The sequence below is a fragment of the Trichechus manatus genome, unplaced genomic scaffold (assembly GCF_000243295.1).
Source record: "Trichechus manatus latirostris isolate Lorelei unplaced genomic scaffold, TriManLat1.0 scaffold00038, whole genome shotgun sequence".
Lineage (NCBI taxonomy): Eukaryota > Metazoa > Chordata > Mammalia > Sirenia > Trichechidae > Trichechus > Trichechus manatus.
Genome location: NW_004443974.1, coordinates 17,944,542 through 17,966,088, shown reverse-complemented (window position 1 = coordinate 17,966,088; position 21,547 = coordinate 17,944,542). Strand labels below are relative to the sequence as shown.

Below are 21,547 nucleotides of genomic sequence, written 5' to 3'. Positions count from 1 at the left end.
CCCCAGGCCAGTCCCTCAGCCACTTGTAGATAAGATGGTTCCCAGTTTAGCGTGGGGGGAGGTAAGTGGGGGACTCAGGCATCCAAATTTCACAAGTGATTCCCTTGGCTTGTGGTATGAAATATATTCCTCTTCTCTTACCCCACGGGGGGAGAAGGGGAAAAATAGGTCCTTTCCCAAATTCTGCACGCCTCCGAGCAGCAACACCCCTCAATGGTCCTCTGCTATCACCAGGACGAAGGTGGGAGTGGCAGCTGGGGGCAGAGCCTAGTCTTGAAACTGGCACCTACCTCTTAGCAAGGCCGTGGAGGTGTCTGTCCCCTGTGGGAGGTGGCTGCCTATTTTTTAGGGTGGTTGGAAAAGGCCTCAATGGAGGAAGCAAGGGAGGGGCCCTGCAGATGTCTAAGTGTTCCAAGCTGAAGGGACAGCAAGCACAAAGGTCCTGAGGCAGATCTTGCTTGAAGCACTGGAGGAAGATTTAGGAGGCCAGGGTGGCAGGAGCAGAGTAAGGGAGGCAGTAAGTGGTTGGAGATGAGGTAAATGGGGTCGATGGTGGTGGTGGTGATTGCTGTAGGGGGTTGTAAGAACGTTAGTGCTGCTCGCTCTCTCGCTCTCTCGCTCTCTCACACACACCCCTAATTGCTTCCACACAACCCCACGCACTTCATCGCACTCAACTCACACTTGTCACTTCCTCTGCACTCCCACCTCTAAACCACCTCTTTTTACTCAGGACTCAAGTTGTCAGGAGCTAGGATTTGGCGCCCTCTGGTGGAATAACGTTGTTGTGTGCCATCAAGTGGATTGCGACTCATAGCGACCCTGTGTCACACAGAACTGCTCCATAGAGTTTCCCAGGCTGTAATCTTTAAGCGAGCAGTTCGCCAGGTCTTGTCTCGCACGGAGAGGCTGGGAATTCAAACTGTCAACCTTTCAGTTAGCAGCCGAGTGCTTTAACCATTGCACCACCAGGGCTTTCTCAAATCCCGATAAACTCCCAGATTCTCTGACTACCACTGAGTGGAGGAAGAATTTTAGCCTCCCCTCCCAAGCCCCTTGTTTTCCACGCAGGAAACTGAAGTCTCAAGCAGAGTAGGACTCCCCCAAAGCCGCACACACAGTGAGCAGTCCGCTAGAACCTCACTCTGGCTCCCTCCCAAGCAGGGGCGGATTAACCAGCAAACGTGGTACTCACGGCTTCACAATAAGAAGTTACACATGGGCTTACTTGTATTTACTTTCTAATCTGTAGTGCACAGTTTCACATGGTAAAAAAAACAGATGAAATTGTGCACTACAGATTAGTAAGCAAACACAAGTAAACCTGTGAATACCTTGCTTATTGAGAAATCTGTCCCAGCCACGCTAACGCTCCTTTGTATAATCCCCCTTGCTGGGCTCATAGTGGAGACAGGCTGGGCACTCGGTTGTGACCCCAGCCCTTCAGCCATCTCCAGAGTCTTTGTGAAAGCTAGTGTTGAACAGCATGGAAAAACGCCAGTTCTCCATCCCTTCCATAGGCAGGAAAATCCATTCCTGGAGGGCTGAGAGGTACCAACAAGAGGTGTGGGAAGCACAGCCTTGTCTCTACCCTGCATCCCCTTCCCTAGAGATGACTTCACGTTCTGCTCCGGTTGGCAGTCTCAGACATGGTGCAGCATAGTGCCGCAGGCATTGGCTACTTGACTAAATTACAGCTCTCTCTCCCCTCCACTAAATAGTTTCTTGTGGTCAGGAACTAAGTCTTCCTTAGCTTTCTATGTCATTGTGGGTTATAATTGGAAGAAGAGTCACAGACGGGTTCAAATTATAGCTCTGCTACCTATTCTAGCTGTGTGACCTTGTGCAAGTTAGTCAAACACTCTTAGTCACTATTTCTTCAGGCAAAATGCGCACAGGTTGGCTCAGTTGTTTTTAAGATTAGAGATTCTGCCCTTGAAGCACCTAGCACATGCCTGGTGTATATTGGACATTGAGGCAATAGACAGTCATTATCAAAGGTGCAGAACTAGGCCTGGAGTGGAAGTATCAGGAAATTCTTCTCAGAGGAGATGAGGTCTCTGCATGGTTTGGAAGGTGCTGTAGGGCTTCGCCAGGGGCCCTGGTGGCAAACTGTTTAAAGCACTTGGCTGCTATCTAAAAGGCGGGTGGTTCGAACCCATCTAGCTGCTCCACAGGAGAAAGATGTGTCAGTCTGCTTCCGTAAAGATTTCCAGCCTTGGAAACCCTATGGGGCAGTTCTACTCTGTCCTATAGGGTCACTATGAGTTGGAATCGACTCAACAGCAGTGGGTTTCGTTTTTGGTAGGATTTTGCGAAGTGACATGGCTGGAGAGAACATTCCACGTAGAGGAACAGAAATCCGGAACAACGTGGTGAGGGGATTCATAGCCACTTAGCAGGATGTTGACACTACTCTTGGTGATAGCATTCTAAAAAGTGACTGTGGAGTTTGCAAGAAATACCAAGTCACACTGAAGTTATGAGATTTACAAAAAAGATTATTATATATTTTATTATTATCTGTAAATTTTGTGCTACACATTCTGTATATTATTAAATTTATAATAAATGTATGTATGTATATGTACATAGAGTCCCTGGGTGGGGCAAATGGTCAAGTGCTTGGCTACCAACAGAAAGGCTGAAGGTTTGAATCCACCCAGAGGCACCTCAGAAGAAAGGCCTGGCGCTCTACTTCTGAACGTTAAAAAAAAAAAAAAAAACACTGCCGTCCAGTCAATTCCAACTTGTGGCAACCGCATGTGTTAGAGTAGAACTGCTCCATAGGGTTTTCTTGGCTCTAATCTTTACAGAAGCAGATCACCAGGCCTTTCTTCTGTGGTGCTGCTAGGTGGGTTCAAATGGCCAACCTTTAGGTTAGTAGTCGAGTGCTTGTATATGCTACCCAGGTCACAGTCACTGAAAACCCTGTGAAGTAGCTCTACTCTGAAATACATGTAGTTGCCATGAGTAGGAATCGACTCCACAGCAACTAGTTTTTTTTTGGTACACACACACACACACACACACACACACACACACACTCACTTCCCCCAAGACAGCTAATTGCTAACACTTACCAGCACACCTGCTCCAGCCTGGTTTCCTGCTTGGGCTATTCCTAAGCTTTCTCATAAAGAGTTGGCCTGCAAACATTTATTAATAAAATAAACCATAATCTTTTTTTTTTTTTTTTTGCCCACTGGAAGCAAACAAGTCAAAGTGCCAGCAGGTCTTGGGTGTATGTCACAGTATAGGGGGAAGGCTTTGTGAGGTCCCCAGGACCTGTCCTGGCTAGGTAAGAAGAGAGATGCATTCTGTGTGAAAGTTGAGAGTCTGGTCAGTACAGTGACCTCATGCGGCTCAGAGTGGACTTCTGTCAAGCTCCCAGCTCACTGTAGTCTCCAACTGCAGTGCAGACACAATACAACATTAGCCATAAAATCTTTTTATTCAACTCCCTCACATGTTTGTTGGAAATCCTCCAATATTCAATTTCTATTAATAACTTAATTTTTTTTAAAAACACTAGGATTTGATAAACCCAACCAGGGCCACTACCAATAATAAAGAGAGCTAACATTTTTTGAGTACCTATAAGATACGAAATCCACCAGGCTCTCCTTGGAAACCATATGGGGCAGTTCTACTCTGTCCTACAGGGTCACTATGAGTCAGAGCTGACTCAACGGCAACGGGCAGTGGCGTCACTAGGGTTGTTATCACTCAGTGTAGGACCTCATGGACCTCCTCCTGTACCAGACCATACAGAATCCTTAGTAACGTTTTTTGTACTAATGTTACTCTCCCATATATCACGCCTTCTTTTCCTTTAATTACTACTTCATTTTCAAAAAAGTTATTGATAGAGGTTCACAAATACTAATGACCACAATACTGTAGCTAACATACCAGAAAATTTGACAAAATCAGCGACTATAAAAACACCAGCAGCAACAAAAACAACAGCGCAGGCTTGTAGCCCGTGCAGATGAAACCACACAACTCAAACACCACTGTAATTGGGTAATAAATGACAGCTCGGACTGGAGCACATCAGAAAGTTCGCAAATCAAATTAGCATAGAGTTTTACCCTTGTTAGTATATTGATATATGTAAGCTGGGCTTACGAAAAATGTTTTTGTTGCTATAACTAACTACGGGAATATTTTTATTAAAAATAATAAATTTCTGCTGAAACATTGCACAAAAATTGTACGGACAGTCATTTTGGTGTCACCCCCTCTGACAGTGTCACCTGGTGCAGTCCGCACCCCCCACCCCCCCGCCAGCCACACACACACCTGCCTAGTGATGCTGCTGGCAACATGTTTGGGTTTTTTGGGGGCTTAGATTGCTCCAGGCCTATGTGATCCTCATTCCTCCTTAGTAATAGAGAAAACAGTCAACTGGTGTTCCCTTGGGTTATCCATAACGGATGGGGATGGGGTTTGGAATCAGGAGCCCTGGCGGTGCAGTGGCTAAAGTGATTGACTACTCACCAAAAGGTCACTGGTTCAAAACCACCAGTGGCTCCGTGGGAGAGAGATATGGCAGTCTGCTTCCGTAGACATTTGCAGCCTTGGAAGCCCTATGGATTGCTGTGTGACTATGAGTCGGAATCAGCTCGAGGGCACTGGGTTTGGTTTTCTACTACTTTGCTCCTCAAGTTACTTCCACAAAAGAAACAAAATCATGTGGAAATGGGATTCTTAAAAATGGAATCTAACTCTATACGTATCAAGGGAGCTGACTATTGAAAGAATTCTAGACATCTAAGGTCATGCCTCTCACAAAACAATTGTGAATCGGAGTCTTTTGGTGGTAAACTGAATGTTTGTGTTCTTTATTGAGATTATGGTCATTCAGTCAATCAAACCAAACCAGTTGCCATCAAGTCAATTCCAGCTCATGGCGGCCCCCTTGTGTGCAGAGTGGAACTGTGCTCCATAGGGTTTAAGGCTGTGACCTTTCAGAAGCAGATCGCCAGGCTGGGTGGGGTTCGAATTGACAACCTTTCAGTTAGTAGTCAGCACTTAACCACCCAGGGACTCCTTCAGTCAGTCAACAAGCGTTTATTTAGTGTTAATTCTGTGCCAGAGGCTATTCTAGGTGTCGAGGAGACCCCAGTAAACAGACACAATTCCTGCCCTTATTAAATTTATATTCTAGTGGAGGAGACAAAAAATAGATAAGTTAAGTAAGTAAAATATATAGTTACATTAGGTTGTGATGTGTGCTAGGGAGAAAAATCAAGCAGGGAAAGGACAGGAGTGCCAGAGGGTTACAATCTGGGGGAGGGTGGCCAGAAAAGACCTCACTGAGATGGGGGCATGAGGACTTGAAGGAGTTGAGAGGTCAAGTTAAACATTCCAGACAGAAGGGGTGCAAGTGCAAAGGCCCTGAGGCAGGGGCCTGAGGAATAGGGAGAAGGCCAGAGCAGCCAGAGCAGAGTGAGGGAGAGGGAGAGTAGGGGGCTCTGAAATCACAGGGACAACACTAGCCTGGGCAGGAGCATTTATGTGAGGCCTTGCAAGTCACTTTAAGGGTTCTGAGTGAGGTGGGAGGGCATTGAGCAGAGGAGGAATGTGATCTGACTCATGTTGTAACAGGATTACGCCGGCCGGTGCACTGAGAAAAGACTAATAAAGAGGTGAGGTTTATGTCATCTTTGGCTTTTGCCTCTCTATTTCTCCCATATCCAGTCATCAGCAAGTTCTGCCATTTCGGCTTCCAAATTGCTTCATCCTCTGCTCTAAATCAGGCTCCTGAGGCCACCCTGCTCAATTACAACGGGCAAACCTCGATTTTAAATCAATCTTTAATCTTTATACTTGATTTTTTGAATTCAAAAGTAATGGACATATCTGCGGGAAATTTCAAAAATTTACAAAAGCAGCAAAGAAAGAAAATGACAATCATGCACGAGCTCAGTACCCAGAGACAATCACAGTGAGCCTTTGGGTACGTTTCCTTTTGGACCCTGTGTTACTGTGTGTCGTGCTATATGGCCTAGATTCTGCTTCTTTCATCTACCATTATGTAGCAAACTCTTCTCCAGGTCATTAAGAATGCTTTGAAAATGTTTCTAGTGGCAATATATTATTCTATCATATAAATACACATTTTTTTTTAATGCGTCCTCTTGCTGGATATTAGGCCTCCCTGTGAGGTTTTTTTTTTTTTTTTTTTTTTTTTTGCTATTTTAAACTGTGCTCTGATTAATATCCTCATTCTTAAACCCTGAACCTTTCCTGATAGTAATAGCAATAATATCACAACCAAAAAAATTTAAATTCGTTGGCGTCAAGTCAATTCTGACTCATGGGGATCCCACGTGTTACAGAGTAGAACTGCTTCATAGGGTTTTCTTGGCTGTAATCTTTACAGAAATAGATCACCAGACCTTTCTTCCACAGCTGCTGGGTGGGTTTGAACCGCCAACCTTTACGTTAGTAGTTGAGCACAAACCATTTGCACCACCCAGGGACCTTAACATCTCAACCAAACCATTGCCGTAGAGTCGATTCCGACTTATAGTGACCCTATAGGACAGAGTAGAACTGCCCCAAAGGGTTTCCAAGGCTGCAATCTTTATGGAAACAGACTGCTGCATCTTTCTCCAGTGGAGGGGCTGGCGGGTTCAAACCACTGACCCATCGTTCAGCAGCAGGCGCTTAACCACTGCACCACCAGGGCTCCTTAACATCTCAACAGGAGCCCATATTTCCAGTTTTTCCCCACTCCAACCATCCTCCATGCAGCCACTGGGCTCCTTCAGGGGTTCCCTGTGTGTCTACAGAATAAAGTCCAATCTCCTTAACACAGCACTCCAGGGTCTCTCCAGGCCTGGTTCTAACGCTCTTGTCCTGCCTGGTCTTCTGCAGCTCTTCATTGGACGCTGGCTGTTCACCAAACACAGCTCTTCCCGTCTGCATGCCTCTAACTTCTGCCACTCCATTCCTGCCTGGGGAAAGCCTGTTCAAATTTCCATGCCCCTTTTCAGAATGAATTGCTCACTGCTTCCAGGATGCCTCTAGTACTTTTAACAGCATCTAGCACACTGTACTGTAATGCATCTTTAACCTGCCTCTCTTCCCAGCTATACTGTGAGTGCCATATGGGCGGGGACTGTGTCTGTCCTGCTCACTTCTTTACCCCTAGCATTACCCTAACGTAGTGCCTGGCACACGGTATCTACAAACAGTTTGTGTGCCACTCCTATCCTAAAGGTTGGCAGCTTGAACCCACCCAGCGGTGCCTCAGAAGAAAAGGCCCGTCAATCTGCTTCCATTAAGATTACAGCCCAGAAAACCCTACGGAGCGCAGTTCTACTCTGTAACACATGGGGTCTCCACGAGTAGGAATCAACTCAATGGCAATTAATAGCAACAACAATACATAAGAATGGTCACCAAATGGCTAGAAACTTAAAAGGTGTTAGTAACTTGATTGTCTTGAAGTCAGCAGCACCACCTACTGGACATAAGTGGTTTGGCAGGAGCCACATCTGAACTGGACCATGTCTCATGACCTCACAAGGATCCCTGGTGGTGCAGTGGTTAAGTACTTGACTGCCAACTGAAAGGTAGGTGGTTTGAGCCCACCGGTAGCTCTGCAGAAGAAAGACGTGGCAGTCTGCTTCCAGAAAGATTTACAGCCTTGGAAACTCTATGGGGGCAGTTCTGCTCTGTCCCACAGACTCACTAGGAGTCAGAATCAACTTGGTTGGTTTTGTTTTTTGGCTCATGACCTCCACTGCACCCTCCTTAGAACCATCATCATCATCTCTCACCTGGACTATTGCAGCCGACTCCTAATTGGTCTCCTGTTTCCTCCCTTGCCCCACACCCACCCTCTTCAGTGGTCAGAGCAACTTATTAACATGGACAGATTGTGTCTTTCCCCTGGTCAAAACCATCGAAATGTGACAGGCCTAGGCGAGGGGCACACTGAGAAGAGGAGTTGCTCTCCAGACTCCTAAGATGGCGAAACGTCTTTGTCCACAAGCAGATCCACCTCTAAGAGTCACCCTGGCGCATCAGTGCCCAGGACCTGTTTCACTATCAGGGATGAGAAATCACTTCAAACCAGCCCCTGGGTAAATAAGACCCAGGCCGGCTAGTCTCAAAAGACAATCAAAAGAGCACTCAGCCCCTCCGGCCCCTCAGGCGGAGAACAGTTCATTCAGCAGCAGCTAAGGCGGAGGTAACTCTGCATTGCCAGTCCCCCTTTCGTGCTCAGCGTCCTCTCCTCGGCACCTGGCCCGCTGCCTGGAACTCTGGAGCTCAATAAATTCTCGTTGGATGAATGCTTCTGCCAGGAGAGAGAACTGGAAGAAATATGGCCAACCCCAAGGGGACCACTACAGAAACAAGGGGGCCTTGTTGGGCCCGTTTCCTTCACCCCTTCTTTGTGCCTGAGGAGAGATGAGATGTGCTCTTTTGTTCTGCTGCTAGAATTCCTCTCAGCTTGGAGGCCCGCCAGCAGCTGACTCTTTCCACTGCTAGTTCTTCTTACTCCTGACAGACTTGCCAAAGCCTTCGACCTCTGCGGCTTGGGCCTCTCTGAGTGTGAGCCTTGGCCCTAGGCGGCCTCACAGACGCATGCCCAGAGGGAACAGTGCCCGCCCACCCTCTTCCTCCTCCTCCGTGTCCTCTTCATCACTGTCCCCAGAGCCTACTATACAGACAGGCTCAAATGAAACGGAGATGCAGGCTAGCATGGGCACCCAGATCAGTGCTACCTGAAGTGTGTACCGTGAACCTGGGCCAGAAACTTTGTTCCTGGTCCCTGATGAGAGTAAGTTCAGAAAATGAGAATAAGTGTTTTGAAATGTTAACTTGATAGAGCGCTTTTATGACTGTTGAATATAATAATTAAAAAAACCAAACTCCTTGCCATGGAGTCAATTCTGACTCATAACGACCCTATAGGATAGAGTAGAATTGCCCTGTAGGGTTTCCAAGGAGTGCCTGGTGGATTCAAACTGCTGACCTTTTGGTTAACAGCAGAACTCTTAACCACTATGCCACCAGGGTTTCCAATAATTACAAAGGGGGGTTGTATTTTGTATGTTTTTTTTATTATCACTTCATCTTCCTAGTAAGTCAGTTTATTGTATTTTTTTCAAAAGTATTTGGTCCGTGACAGATTGAGGGGAAAAACTGCTCCTCCCTCCCAAATAGTTAAGAGAAGCTCTGAGCTGGACTGACAATTCTGGTCTAGGAGCTGAACAGCTGGTCTCCACACCTGCTCTGCTCTGGACTCCAAGCCTCAGTTTCCTCATCTGCAAACTGAGGGGCAGAGTGATCACACCTGGCCCATTTGGCCATTCAGTAAATGCCCGATTATCTTGGTAAATATGGGCAGCCTCAGGCAATTAGGGGCCAAACAACCCCTCCCCGAAACCTCACCACCAGGTGGGAAGTTCACGAAAGCAAGTCTTGGAGCAGTTCTGCCTGTCAGACACAAACACTCATTAGCAAGTCTGCAGAGAAGAGTTTTATATGCTTGAGAAAATCCAGCGGTCTGTCCTGAGACTCGCAGCCTGCTTGAAAAGTTGAGGCAGAGCCGTAGCATTCTGAAGGAGCCTGTGTCCTCGTCCCACGCTGTGACAGGGTCTCATGGTCACTAGATTTCCTATGCTGCATTGGTGCAGGCAGAGATGACTGCACCAGCCTTTCTAGCCAGCCCTACATCTTGACCATCGCGTATATCACCAGTGAACACGGCTCATGCTCATCAATCAACCCTTTGGTGTCATATTGATAACCAAATGCAAAACAGCTGCTCTCTCCATGTAGCTAAGTTAACACCAGCACACATAGATCGTACAATTAATGCTTAAGCATTTTAAAGCAAGGAGCTCTGGTGGTGCTACGGTTAAGTGCTCTACTGCTAACCGAAAGTTCGGCAGTTCTAACCCACCCAGCGGCTCCGCAGGAGAAAAGACCTGGCAATCCGCTCCTGTAAAGATTTCAGCCTAGGAAACCCTATGGGGCAGTTCTACTCTATCATACAGGGTTGCTAAGAGTCAGAATCAACTCAAAGGCACACAACAACAACATTTTAAAGTATATTACTACCCAGATGAACTAACAAGGAGGTGACTCACATGATTTCTAAGTTCCGTCCCAAAGTCAATATACCATAATATGTACTTAAATATTCCTTGAAATCTGAAGAACAAGGCAGAACTCAGTATTCTGACTTCACCAGCACCTTCAGATCCTGGAAGTACATGACAGTCCCCAGGCTGCAGGGTACATTCAAGAAGGCTGGGACAGGTCCCCACTTCCTCCTCCATAAATCCTGTGATGTTCACAGGTTTTATGCCCCCTTTTTGGAGCCCTAGTGACACAGTGGTTAAGAGCTTGACTGCTAACCAAAAAGTCAGCAGTTCGAATCCACCAGGTGCTCCCTGGAAACCCTGTGGGGCAATTCTACTCTGTCCTATAGGGTTGCTATGAGTTGGAATCTACTCAGTGGCAACGGGTTTGGGTTTTGTTTTTTTGTTTTTTGTTTTTTGTTGAGGAGGGGTTCTCGTCTGGTTGCTGCTGGCAATTTCTCTTTCCTGGGATGGCTAAAGTCATCTCTCCAACTGTTCCCCCATGGCTGAAAGCCAGAGACTATCCACAACGTGTGGCTCCCTACCTGTCTGCCCTGGGCCTTCCAGGTACGGAGTGATGTCTGCGATGGCAGCTGGAGGTGAGTGGTAAGGGGGAAGGAGGTGGCGGGCAGTGGAAAGGGATGCAGCTGGAAGAAAATGTCTTCCTGGGTGGGAAGAAAACAGAAGCCCGGAAAGGCAAGAAAGGCCTGGCCCAGGGCTTTGAACTGTTTTGAACATCTGCTGAGAATTTGGATTTCCACCCCAGATATACTGAATCAGAATCTGGGAACTTGTTAGAAATGCAAATTCTCAGCAGGGATTCCAGCCAGACCCATCAGGCAAACAACAGAAACTGGGTTTGGAGCAAGTAAGCAGCTGGAAAGGAAAAGGAGGAAAGCAATTAGACTAGACTCTGTGGGCAGTCTGGAGTCCCTGGGTGGTGCCAATGATCAACACACTCAGCTGCTAACTGAAAGGTTGGAGGTTCGAGTCTACCCAGAGGTGTCTTGAAAGAGATGCCTGGTGATCTACTTCAGAAAAATTAGCCATTGAAAACTCTGTGGAGCACAGTTCTATTCTGACACACGTGGGGTTGCCATGAGTTTTAGTCAATTCAACAGCAACTGGTTACTGGTTAATGTGGGTGGTCTAGAAAGGGCCACATAAACCAAAGACTGCATCAGCCTGAGACCAGAAGAACTAGATGGTGCCCAGCTACTACCAATGACCGCCCTGACAGGGAACACAACAGAGAGTCCCTGATGGAGCAGGAGAAAGGCAAGGTGCAGAACTCAAATTCTAGTAAAAAGACCAGACTTAATGGTCTGATTGAGACTGGAGGAACCCCAGAAAGCATGGCCCCCAGACTCTCTGTTAACCCAGAACTAAAATCATTTCCAAGGCCGACTCTTCAGACAAAGATTAGACTGGCTTATGGGACATAAAATGATACTCGTCAAGAGTGTGCTTCTTAGTTCAAGTGGATACATGAGACTAAATGGGGAGCTTCTGTCCAGAGGTGCGACGAGAAGGCATAGAGGGTCAGGAGCTGGTTGAATGGACATGGGAAATCCAGGGTGGAGAGGAGTGTGCTGTCACAGTATAGGGAGATCAATTAGGGTCACATAACAATGTATGTATAAATTTTCGTATGAGAGACTAACCTGAATTGTAAACTTCCACTTAAAGTACAACAATAAAATAAAAAAATAAAATGTGGGTAGTCTAGGGAGTGTCAGGGAGCCTGGACGAGGCACGAGGCTTGTGACACAGTGGAGATCCTCAAAAAAGGACAGGGGCTTGCCCCAGGGAAGTGAGCCAGTCCCCAGTGAGCAGCTACCCAGTTGGTGGCAATGCCTTCTAGAGAAATGAAAAGGTCGTGGGCCCAGATGGCGTGCCTGTGGCTGGATGCAGATGGAGAAAATACCATTCAGGGAAGCCCCTGCAAACCTCCTCCACAAACACAGCTTGTCCCGGGAAAGCCGGCTAGACCCCAGCCCAGTCTCCATCCCCCATGCCTCCCCGATCCCCAGATCTGTTTCCACACCCCACTTTCAGCCCAGCTCTGTGCCTCCAAATACTTTTTCCCTCCTCTCACCCCCTCCACAGAGCCCACCCCAGTTCCCTCTGGTTCCTTGGCTTGGGGCCGGAGGAGTCTGTGCACCCATGAGTCAAGCTAGAACTATTATAACCGTTTTCTCACAGAAACATGGAACGGCAACCTGCTCCTCTTTGGGATGTGGGGGAACAGAGTGGTTTCCAGAGTCAGACTGCTTGGGCGTAAATGTCAACTCTGCCACTTACCTTCTGAGCAGCCTTGGGCAGTTCATGAACCTCACTTTATACTCATCTGTAAAACGGGGATAATAACAGCTCCCACCTCACAGGCTGTTATGAGGATGAAATGAAAGAACACCTGTAGAGCCCTTGGCACATTACCTGGCACACAGGTAGAGCCCAACAAGGACCAGGGTTCCTCTTACTGGGGAGCCTCTTTATTCAGCTCCTCACTTCCACTCATATCCTTATCTAAACTACTCTCCATGCAGACTAATGATCTTTTTAAAATGTAAACTAAGTCTGTCACTCTTCCCTTGGAAACTCCGCAATGCCATACAATTTTTAGCATAAAATCCAGCCTTTGAGGTTCCTTCCCACCGTTTCCCTCACTTGCTGGGTTGTGCCACAGCGCCCTCTAGTGCCCAGGCCCTTGCATGGCCTCCACCTCTGCCTGGGGTACCCTTCCTGTACCCTCAAAGTCAAGTTCCAGCTCAAATGTCATTTCCTCAAAGAAGCTTTCCCTAACCAACCCTTTCCTTTTTAGCACTAATCCCCAACCTGTAATTACTTAATTGATTTCGTCTTCATGGGACTCATGAAGCCATTCAGCCAGGCACTTGCTAAATGAATGAAAGAGTATTCTTATCCATGGGGTCAGGTACTTTGTAGATTAAACTGTTTTTGTCAGACTGTCGGAGTCCCTGGGGGGTACAAATGGTTAACGTGCTCAACTGATAACTGAAAGTTTGGAGGTTCGAGTCCACCCAGAAGTGCCTCAGAAGAAAGGCCTGGTGCTCTACTTCCAAAAAATCAGCCATTGAAAACTCTATGAAGCACAATTCTACTCTGACACACATTGGGTCACCATGAGTCAGAACTGACTCCATGGCCACTGGTTTGGAGTCCCTGGGTGATGCGAATGGTTAACATGCTTGCCTGCTAACTAAAAGGTTGAAGGTTAGAGTTACCCACAGGCACCTCAGAAGAAAGGCCTGGTGATCTACTTCTGAAAAATCAGCCACTGAAAACCCACTGGAGCACAGTTCTACTATGACACACATGGGGTCACTATGAGTTGTGAGCTGACTCAATGGCAGCTGTTTATTTTATTTTTTGGTGGGCCTGCCTGGGAACCTGACCACCACTGCTTTCCTGAGATAAGATATTCTAAGTTCCGAACCCTGCGTAAGGTAAGGCCTGGCCACCTACACATAAACAAAGGTCGCACACTGAGCCCAGAGGTCCAAAGTAAACATTTTTATTCTCAGTTCTGCCTTAGCTATCTCTAGTTTTGCAAGCACAAGTAAATGGAATCAACAATATTTCTCTTCCCTAACTGTCTTTCATTAAAATTTGTCACTTACAAAGTTTCCTGTTTTTCCTAAACAGTGTGATTTGAGGGCGACCTAAAATGCGGCTTGACTACTTCAGCCACATGGGGGTTACTCATCCTGTTTCCGTGCCAGCTGCTCTCACTGAGCACTGAAAGGCGGCAGGCAGCTATAAATAGCAGCCCAACAGATTTGTCCTTCCAGTGAGGGGAAGAACTCGGCAACACAGACGGACGTGACAGCTGAAGTGGGCAAAGAATCATTAGCCCCAGTTTTGGCCCACAGCAGGCACGGGGCCCTCAAGAACACTGCAAGACCAGCAGAGGAAGGAGAAATTCCTGCCTCACAGCCTCCAACAAAATGCCTCCAAATACCAAATGGATCTGGAAGAACCCACACATTCACCCTTGAATGCCCTCGGTCAGCAAAATTGTGAGCCCAAGAGCGGGAACAAATGTTCTCTGGAGTGTACCCTTTTTTAGGAGTTCTCGAAAGGCCCCCCCAACTCCCAGTCATGAAGCTGCGTGGTAAGGAACACTTGAGGGGGATTCTTCCCCATTGGAGTGGCTTTTCCTTCCAGGGCCCATCTTTCCTCCTCCTTCTCTGCTCCGCAGGTGGATGGAGAACCTGGCCCTGCAGGTTCACAGGACGGTCTCTCGGATGACACCGATGAGGCTGTGGGGCCGTTCAGCCTCTGCTTGCCGGGGCCTCCTCTTGGCTCTTGGCCTCCCTGCAGGGGCGAAGGTGCTCAGGTCTCCGCAGCTCTGCAGGTGCAGCAGGCCAGGCTGTCTCCTCGAAGGCAGCGTGTGGGCCCTGGCAGTGCTGGGCTGCAGCGGAGCCATTATCTTTGGGAGAACAAGGGGGTGAGGAGAGGTCAAGCTTCACAAAAATACTTTGACCTGCTTCCTATATCTATCCATGTATCTTACAGTTTAGTTGCTTTGGGAAAGAAAAAAGGACGATTTCCCAAAGTGGAAGCCACTTAGAATTCCAGAGATAGTTTTAAGAAGTCCCTAAGAATAGTAAATGAAAAAAAAAAACAACAAACCAGTTGCCATCAAGTCGATTCTGACTCATAAGGACCCCATGTGCATCAGAGTAGAACTGTACTTCACAGGGTTTTCAATGGCACAGTTTTCAGTAGATCGCCAGGCCTTTCTTCCGAGGTGCTTCTGGGTGGATTCGAACCTCCAACTTCTTGACTAGAAGCAAGTGCGTTAACTACTTGCACCACCCGGGGAGTCCCTAAGAATAGGAGGATCAGAGAAAAGCAGGAAGACATCACTGTTCTAGAATTTCCCAAACTTTACTGTTTCAACTGTAGACCTGCCAGATTTAACTAATTCGACTATTGTAATTTCCTGCTTATATTTAGCATTCTTCTCATCCTTTATTTTCAATTTCCCTGTGGGCTAAGCCAGTGATTCTCACTGGGGTCTGCACATTACCAAGGAGTCTTGTCAGAAACGTGGTCCCCAGCTCCCACCCACAGCAATCCTGACGCTGTGAGTCTGGAGTGGGACTGGGTCTGGAGCACTCATATTTTTAATAAGAACCCCGGGTGATTCTGATGCATTTTAAAGTTTGAGAACTGCTGGTCTGGGATTGTAACCAGGTAAGGAGCCCAGGTTGGTGGTTCGAACCCAGCAGCTGCTCCATGGGAGAAAGAGATAGCAGTCTGCTTCCATAAGGATGACAGCATTGGAAACCCTTTGGGGGCAGTTCTACTCTGTCCTATAGGCAGGGGCCTATCTATGAAAATAGCACCTATGGCAATTAGTTTTAAATTGCTGAATGATCTCTCACAGCTGTCGATGGAAACTTCGCTAGCCAACAGAAGTTATTCATTAGCACCCCTCCTCGAGCGGCGCCCGGGGCAAACACCCTACCTACCATACGTTAGTTACACCTCTGCCTCTAGGGTTACTATGAGTTGGAATCCTTCTCCCACAGAGCCACTAGGTGAGTTTGAACCACCAACCTTTGGGTTAGCAGGCGCGTGCTTAACCAACTTATGACACCGTTAGTACACTGGAAACAAACTCAGGTACTTGATTACCACCGGACATCAGAGAACAATCCTTCTGATGACTTTCTGTTTTGTTTGTACCATTCTGAGCTTTTAAGGTCATGAAAGATTTATTCTCAAACGAGATGGGGCGTTAAATTTTGCTAACACTGTTATTCCATCTGTTATTTAAGGCTTGCCCTTGTCTCCTGATTAAGAAGAAAATACCAACATTCATAAAAGTTGACTGTTACCTGGTAAGTTAGGACAAGTGGTTTCAATATTGGTAAAAATTAAAATGGATCTAAAAACTCATTCTAGTAATAGAGAAAAGTGAAAATGTGCAAAGCTGGGTAGGGTCAGAGATAAAATGTCCCCTTCCCATTGTCCCTGCTTCCTCCTGCCTAGAAAGGGGCCGTGACGTTATGAAGAACTCTGAGAAGGTCAGAACGTAAACCTTGCGCTGAAGTGCAGTCCTGGAAGGCCCCAGTAGACAATCCAGAATCCGTCTCAACAATCCCAGGACCTGAACTTTTATCTGGCCTAGCAAACGTTTCTACTGATACATCTGTTGAACTGTAAATGCTTGTTGTTCTTCCCCAGAGCTATTTTTCAGGAAGCAAGACTGTTAGGGATTCAGTTATGTCTCCCAAAAACATGTGTTGAAATCTTAACCCCGTACCTGTGAATGTGACCCTGTTTGGAAATAAGGGTTTTTTTGGATATGTTAATGAGGTCATGCCATAGTAGGGTGGGTCCTAAACCGAATCCCTTCTGAGTGGTGTCTTATGAAAAGGGTAAACAGACATGGAGAGAGACACACAGGGGGAGAGACCATGTGAGGAAGCCTCTACAAGCCAAGGAAAGCCCAACGCTACCGACGAAGAGGGACCCTCTCCTAGAGCCAATGCCCTGATTTGGACTTCTAGCCTCCAGAACTATGAGACCACAAATTTCTCTTCTTTAAAGCCACCACTCTGTGGTATTTTGTTACAGCAGCCCTAAGAAACTAAGACAAAGACTTTGCAGAAGGTCAAGACCAACTGCCTGGTGGTGGCCTCAGAGCTTGGTAGCCTTAGAGAAGTGGCTCCAAATGTTTGCTCCTGTTTATCAGGCTACTGGGGCTAGATGGGTCCCTGGGTGGTGCAAAAGGTTGATGCTCTTGGCTGCTAACCCAAAGACTGAAGGTTTTAGTCCACTCAGAGGCACCTAAGAAGAAAGGTCTGGCCACCTACTTCTGAAAAATTGGCTACTGAAAACCCTATGGAGCACAGTTCTACTCTGACACACATGAGGTCACCATGAGTCAAAATTGACTTGATGGCAACTGGTTTAGTGAGGCTGGACAGAGGGAAGGAGGTATGGAATGACATCTGGTATAGGCCAGGGACACAAGGATGACATACATGTCTCCTGTACACAGGCTACTAACTGGAGACTGACTCAAGACCTTGGTGGACCACTCTTTTCAAAAGCAGACAGCAAGAGGATCTGTGGTCCATGTACCTCTTCATGTGAGTAATCAGATCATTCCTCTCCTCCCTTGGATACCTTGGGACAGGGAGAGAATTTGCCTTCTGGCTTCTGTAACAAGAGGCCAGGAGGTGGAAAAGGGAACAGAAAGGAAATTGCAAAGTGGATTTATTCAATCTGCCTTAAAAATTTACCTAGGATCCTGGAGCTGGTAATTACCCTGAGAATTAGCCCAACCCAACTCAAGAAGTCTTCATTGGGCGCTTAATATCCCTGCAGGCCCAGTGCCAAGCAGCACCTGTGTGCCCTTGTGCACTGATGTCTCTGACATCCACCCCACACACTTGTAAAAATCGAGTCAGCACCTAAAAGATAACAGTTTTAAAAAGAGGTTTTAAAAAGAGGTGGGTAATTAAAGCTGAGAGTCCCTGGGTGGTGCAAACAGTTAATGCTCTCGGCTGCTAAACAAAACGCTGGAGGTTCCAGTCCATCTGGAGGCACCTCAGAAGAAAGACCTGGCAATCTACTTCCAAAAAATCAGCCACTGAAAACGCTACGGAGCACAGTTCCACTCTGACACACATGGGGTCGCCATGAGTCAGAGTTGACTCGAAGGTAACTGGTGTTTTTAAATTAAAGCTGTGACCTATCCCCCGGTTCTCATCAGAAGGAAAGGTCATTCATTCAGACACAGGTGTAGAGACGACCTAGTCCAGCCCTTTGCTTTAAAGGCGAGACATCTGAAGTCCAAATGGATTATGGCACACGCCTGATTTTACTTTTTCACTGGGTGGCTTCGGTTTAGGGGATTGCCTTGAAATTTTTACTTAGGGAAAGGAAAAGGTATTTATTCCTCCAAGTCCTACTGACTGACTTATTTGGCCAAACATTTCACAGGCATGTGAAGAGCTCTCAGAATCTTGCCAATATTGAAATCATAAATGTCATTCATTTTCAAAGGGCTGGAAAAAAACATGTTATCTCAAGGGGAACCTTCTATTTAGGAAAACTTTTTTTTTTTTTTCTGAATGTGCTCCACATCATCCGTATCCTTTGCTTTTATTCCCAAGGTGCACCTTTCTTTTCCCAGGCATACTTCCAACAACCCAGAATAATTGGTTTCACTCGCCTTGATCCAGGAATGCTGCAGGGAAGTCACACACCCAAAAGGAAAGCTCTCGGCTTCCTCTCTCCCACTCCCTGACCTCCTAACCCCATTTCCCTTGAGATCATGACCATGAACTTACTCTGCCTTGGACAGGAAATCGGAGAAGCAGCTGAAGCTGCTATGGAAATGCGTTATCTGATTCAGGGCTGATATTAATAATAAAACTACCTCTTCTAGGAAACTGGCACTTGTGATAGCTTCCTCCATGTGCTCCTCGTCAGACTTCAAAACAGACTTAATGTTTTCTACCAGTTCATGGATGTCTGGGGTCATACTGCAGGAGGACTGCTCCAGGAACCTCGCCACCAGCAGTTTGGTGTCTATGTAGGATTTGTAATCTATTAAAGACCGCGGTCTGGATCGCAAAGCTCTCGATCTCAAGCCTCTCCTCAAAGTCACTGCAGCCAGATCCAGTCTTCCTTCCGTCTGCGTTGCCGCTTCACAGCTCAGCACGGGGGCGGCTGCAGGCAGAGACAAACGACAATTACCCATTGGCCAAGCCCCCTGAACACACACCTCTACCCAAAACAACACAGGCCACCACACTCAGCGCGGAAAGCATCTGACAAATGCCAGCGGCCATGCACATCTCACTTTTCATTTCGCAGAAGGAAAATACAAAAAGAAAACTGTGAACTATGACACAAGCTTATTTCCTGAAATGTCGTTCCAGTAGGACGTGTCCCCTAAAAGTTTATTGTATCACATAAAACACTGTCCCCAAAGTAAGGAGAGATGAGAGAGAAGAGCATCCAGATGCAAATTACAACAGAGCAACAATGTCACGGGTAATGGCAAATAGGTGGGGATGGGTGGGGGCAAGCAGAGAAACGTGGTTGACCAATGAAAGAATGTTCAGGGGGGGAGGATGAAGGAGCTGCTTAAAGAGAGGAAAGGACTGCAGGAAGACAAGATTCGTGATATGGAAACAATGCTCTGTTCACTTTGACCATACCTTTGTCCTAAACATCCTCAAGCGCGTTTTACTGACTTATATTATCGGTGCTCAATTCACGGCCGTGAGGGAGATCTACGACTGACTATTACACAAAGAGAAATTGGGCGCAGAAACATTAAACGTCATTGCAGAAGTCAGCAGAGGGCCTGGGAAATCCACCTCTCTAACCCCGCAGGCTCTAATGTCCATGGCCACTGGTGTCAGCACTTGTGTTAAGGACCGGCAGAACGTTACCGCACCATGAAGTGGGTTAGAGAAACTCAGGCCTGTTCTCCGTGTGTCCACAGACCAGCCCGTGGCCTTCAGTGTACACAACACTGGTGACTTCAGTCTGTAAAGGCCCGAGAAACAGGAACTTATATATTGAAGGAAGAGATGAAGCAGGAAGTGGGAGACCAGGTGGAGAAAGGGGAGCACTCCTTTTCTTCTGGAGAAAGGCAGGCACGAGGAGCTCTAAACCAGGAGCATGTCACCGAGAACCAGAGTCTTTCGGAAACACTTGCCAAAGACACCCCTGTGAGGACAGAGTCAGGGCCTACGCTCATTCATGTGAAGGCAAACTGGTCCCTTCCAAAGTGGAGGGTTCAAACAGGTACCATGTCGTCCTTGCCCCTGCAGCACTCCAGAATGAGAAGGTTCCAGAAAGATCTCCCTAAACTGTGCAGAGAACTAAGTTCCCATTGGAACCAGCAGGTGGCCAGCTTGAGTCCTCCACTTGCTAGGTAGGGTTTAGGAGACCCGTGGTGACCAAGGGCCTCAGGAATCTGAGAGGCCTGGCTGCTGGGCCTGCTGGGGTAGCAGAGGTGTTAGACTCAGTCCCGGGCGGTGGGGTCCCACTGAGGCTGCCGTACAGACAAGAGAAGTTTTCTCTGTGGCTCGCACACGGTCAGTCCAGAGCTGTGGCAAACAACACACGCTGTCAGAGACAGCAAGGGCACAAGCCAGGACCCGGGAGAGAGGAGGGTTAGAGGGTTTGCAAAGTCTTATTTGGACAGAGTTTTGGGAAATCATAGGCCACCTGTTAGAATGGTTTCACAAAAAGAAGCCCATGCTCACAGGATTACAGATTCTTCCTTTATAGTCTCTCTTGTTTATAATTTTCTACACTGAAAAGATATTTGTAAGATGTTCAGGCATTCATATATATTCAGAAAAAAGACTCAATGTTATTTGTAAATCCCAAATTATTAAAAAAAAAAATCTATATACACATGCACTCAAACCAGAGAGGGAGAGAGGTGAAGTATGTGAGCATGTGTTTCTCTCTATCTAAAGTTCTTAAAATGAGGTCAGATTGAATCATTCCATCTATTCATTCACAGTAAAAAGATAACAAATATCAAATTATAGAAAAGGGGATTTTTAAAAGGCACCCCTTGACTTTTTCCTTCAGAGAGAATTTTATTCCCACAGGATGGAAACTGAGAACTAGATTCCTATAAGTTTCCTCATGTGGGCCCTAGCACAGTAGCATATGCAACCAAGTGCTTTTGATGACAATGATTTTAAAAAAAAAACAACCGCCTTAAAGGATGTGGCAGACTTATATTCCTAATGTGCACGTAGAATATCATGCAGACTATCTTATTTTCCCAAGACTATCCAAGACCTCTTAACCTCCTTCAAGATACCTCTTAAAACGCAGAGCCTCGGGCTGGCCAGGGAATCCCTGGGTGACGCAAATTAAGCGCTCGACTACTAACCGAAAAGTCGGCAGTTCAAAACCACCCAGAGGTGCCTCAGAAGAAAGGCCTCGCCATCTGCTTCCAAAAGGTCATAGCCTTGAAAACTCTATGGAGTACAGTTCTACTCTGCAACACAGGGGGTTGCCATGAGTCAGAATGGACTTGACAGCAACTGGTTTGGGGCTGGCCAGAGCCACCTGCTCTCACGTGGCCCCTTTAGGGGAACAAGTGCAGGTCTCAGGGAAGAGCTTGGGGGATGACATCACCTGTCTCCGAGGAATGATGGAGGACAGGGTCGCTCTTTGATCTTGTCCTGAGGGGCTGGAAGGGTCTCCGGCTTCTTGCAGGATGCATCCGGCTTGAGTTGGGGGTTGACACAGACGGGCTTTCTTCTCCAGGTGTGTTAGGAATCTCCCCACCTGATTTTTTTTTTTTATTAAAGAGGAGAAACATATAAATGAGAAACTATTTTGTTTTGTAAGCCTTCATCTTAAGTGAGCATAACAGCACAATTGGAAGAGCATAGTCA

The 21,547-nt window shown here is 47.0% G+C and overlaps 1 protein-coding gene across 1 annotated transcript in view; it reads right to left on the bottom strand.

Moving 5' to 3' along the window:
• Nucleotides 1–14,367: 14,367 nt before the first annotated feature.
• Nucleotides 14,368–21,547, bottom strand: part of ENTREP1 (endosomal transmembrane epsin interactor 1) — an 88,030-nt gene continuing 80,850 nt past the window's right edge. Inside the window, exons 7-9 of the mRNA XM_023730622.1 lie at nt 21,285–21,437; nt 18,544–18,836; nt 14,368–14,571 (exon numbers count right to left, since the gene is read on the bottom strand). Of these exons, the coding sequence (XP_023586390.1) occupies nt 14,368–14,571; nt 18,544–18,836; nt 21,285–21,437 (650 nt within the window). The remainder of the gene's footprint in view (nt 14,572–18,543; nt 18,837–21,284; nt 21,438–21,547) is intronic.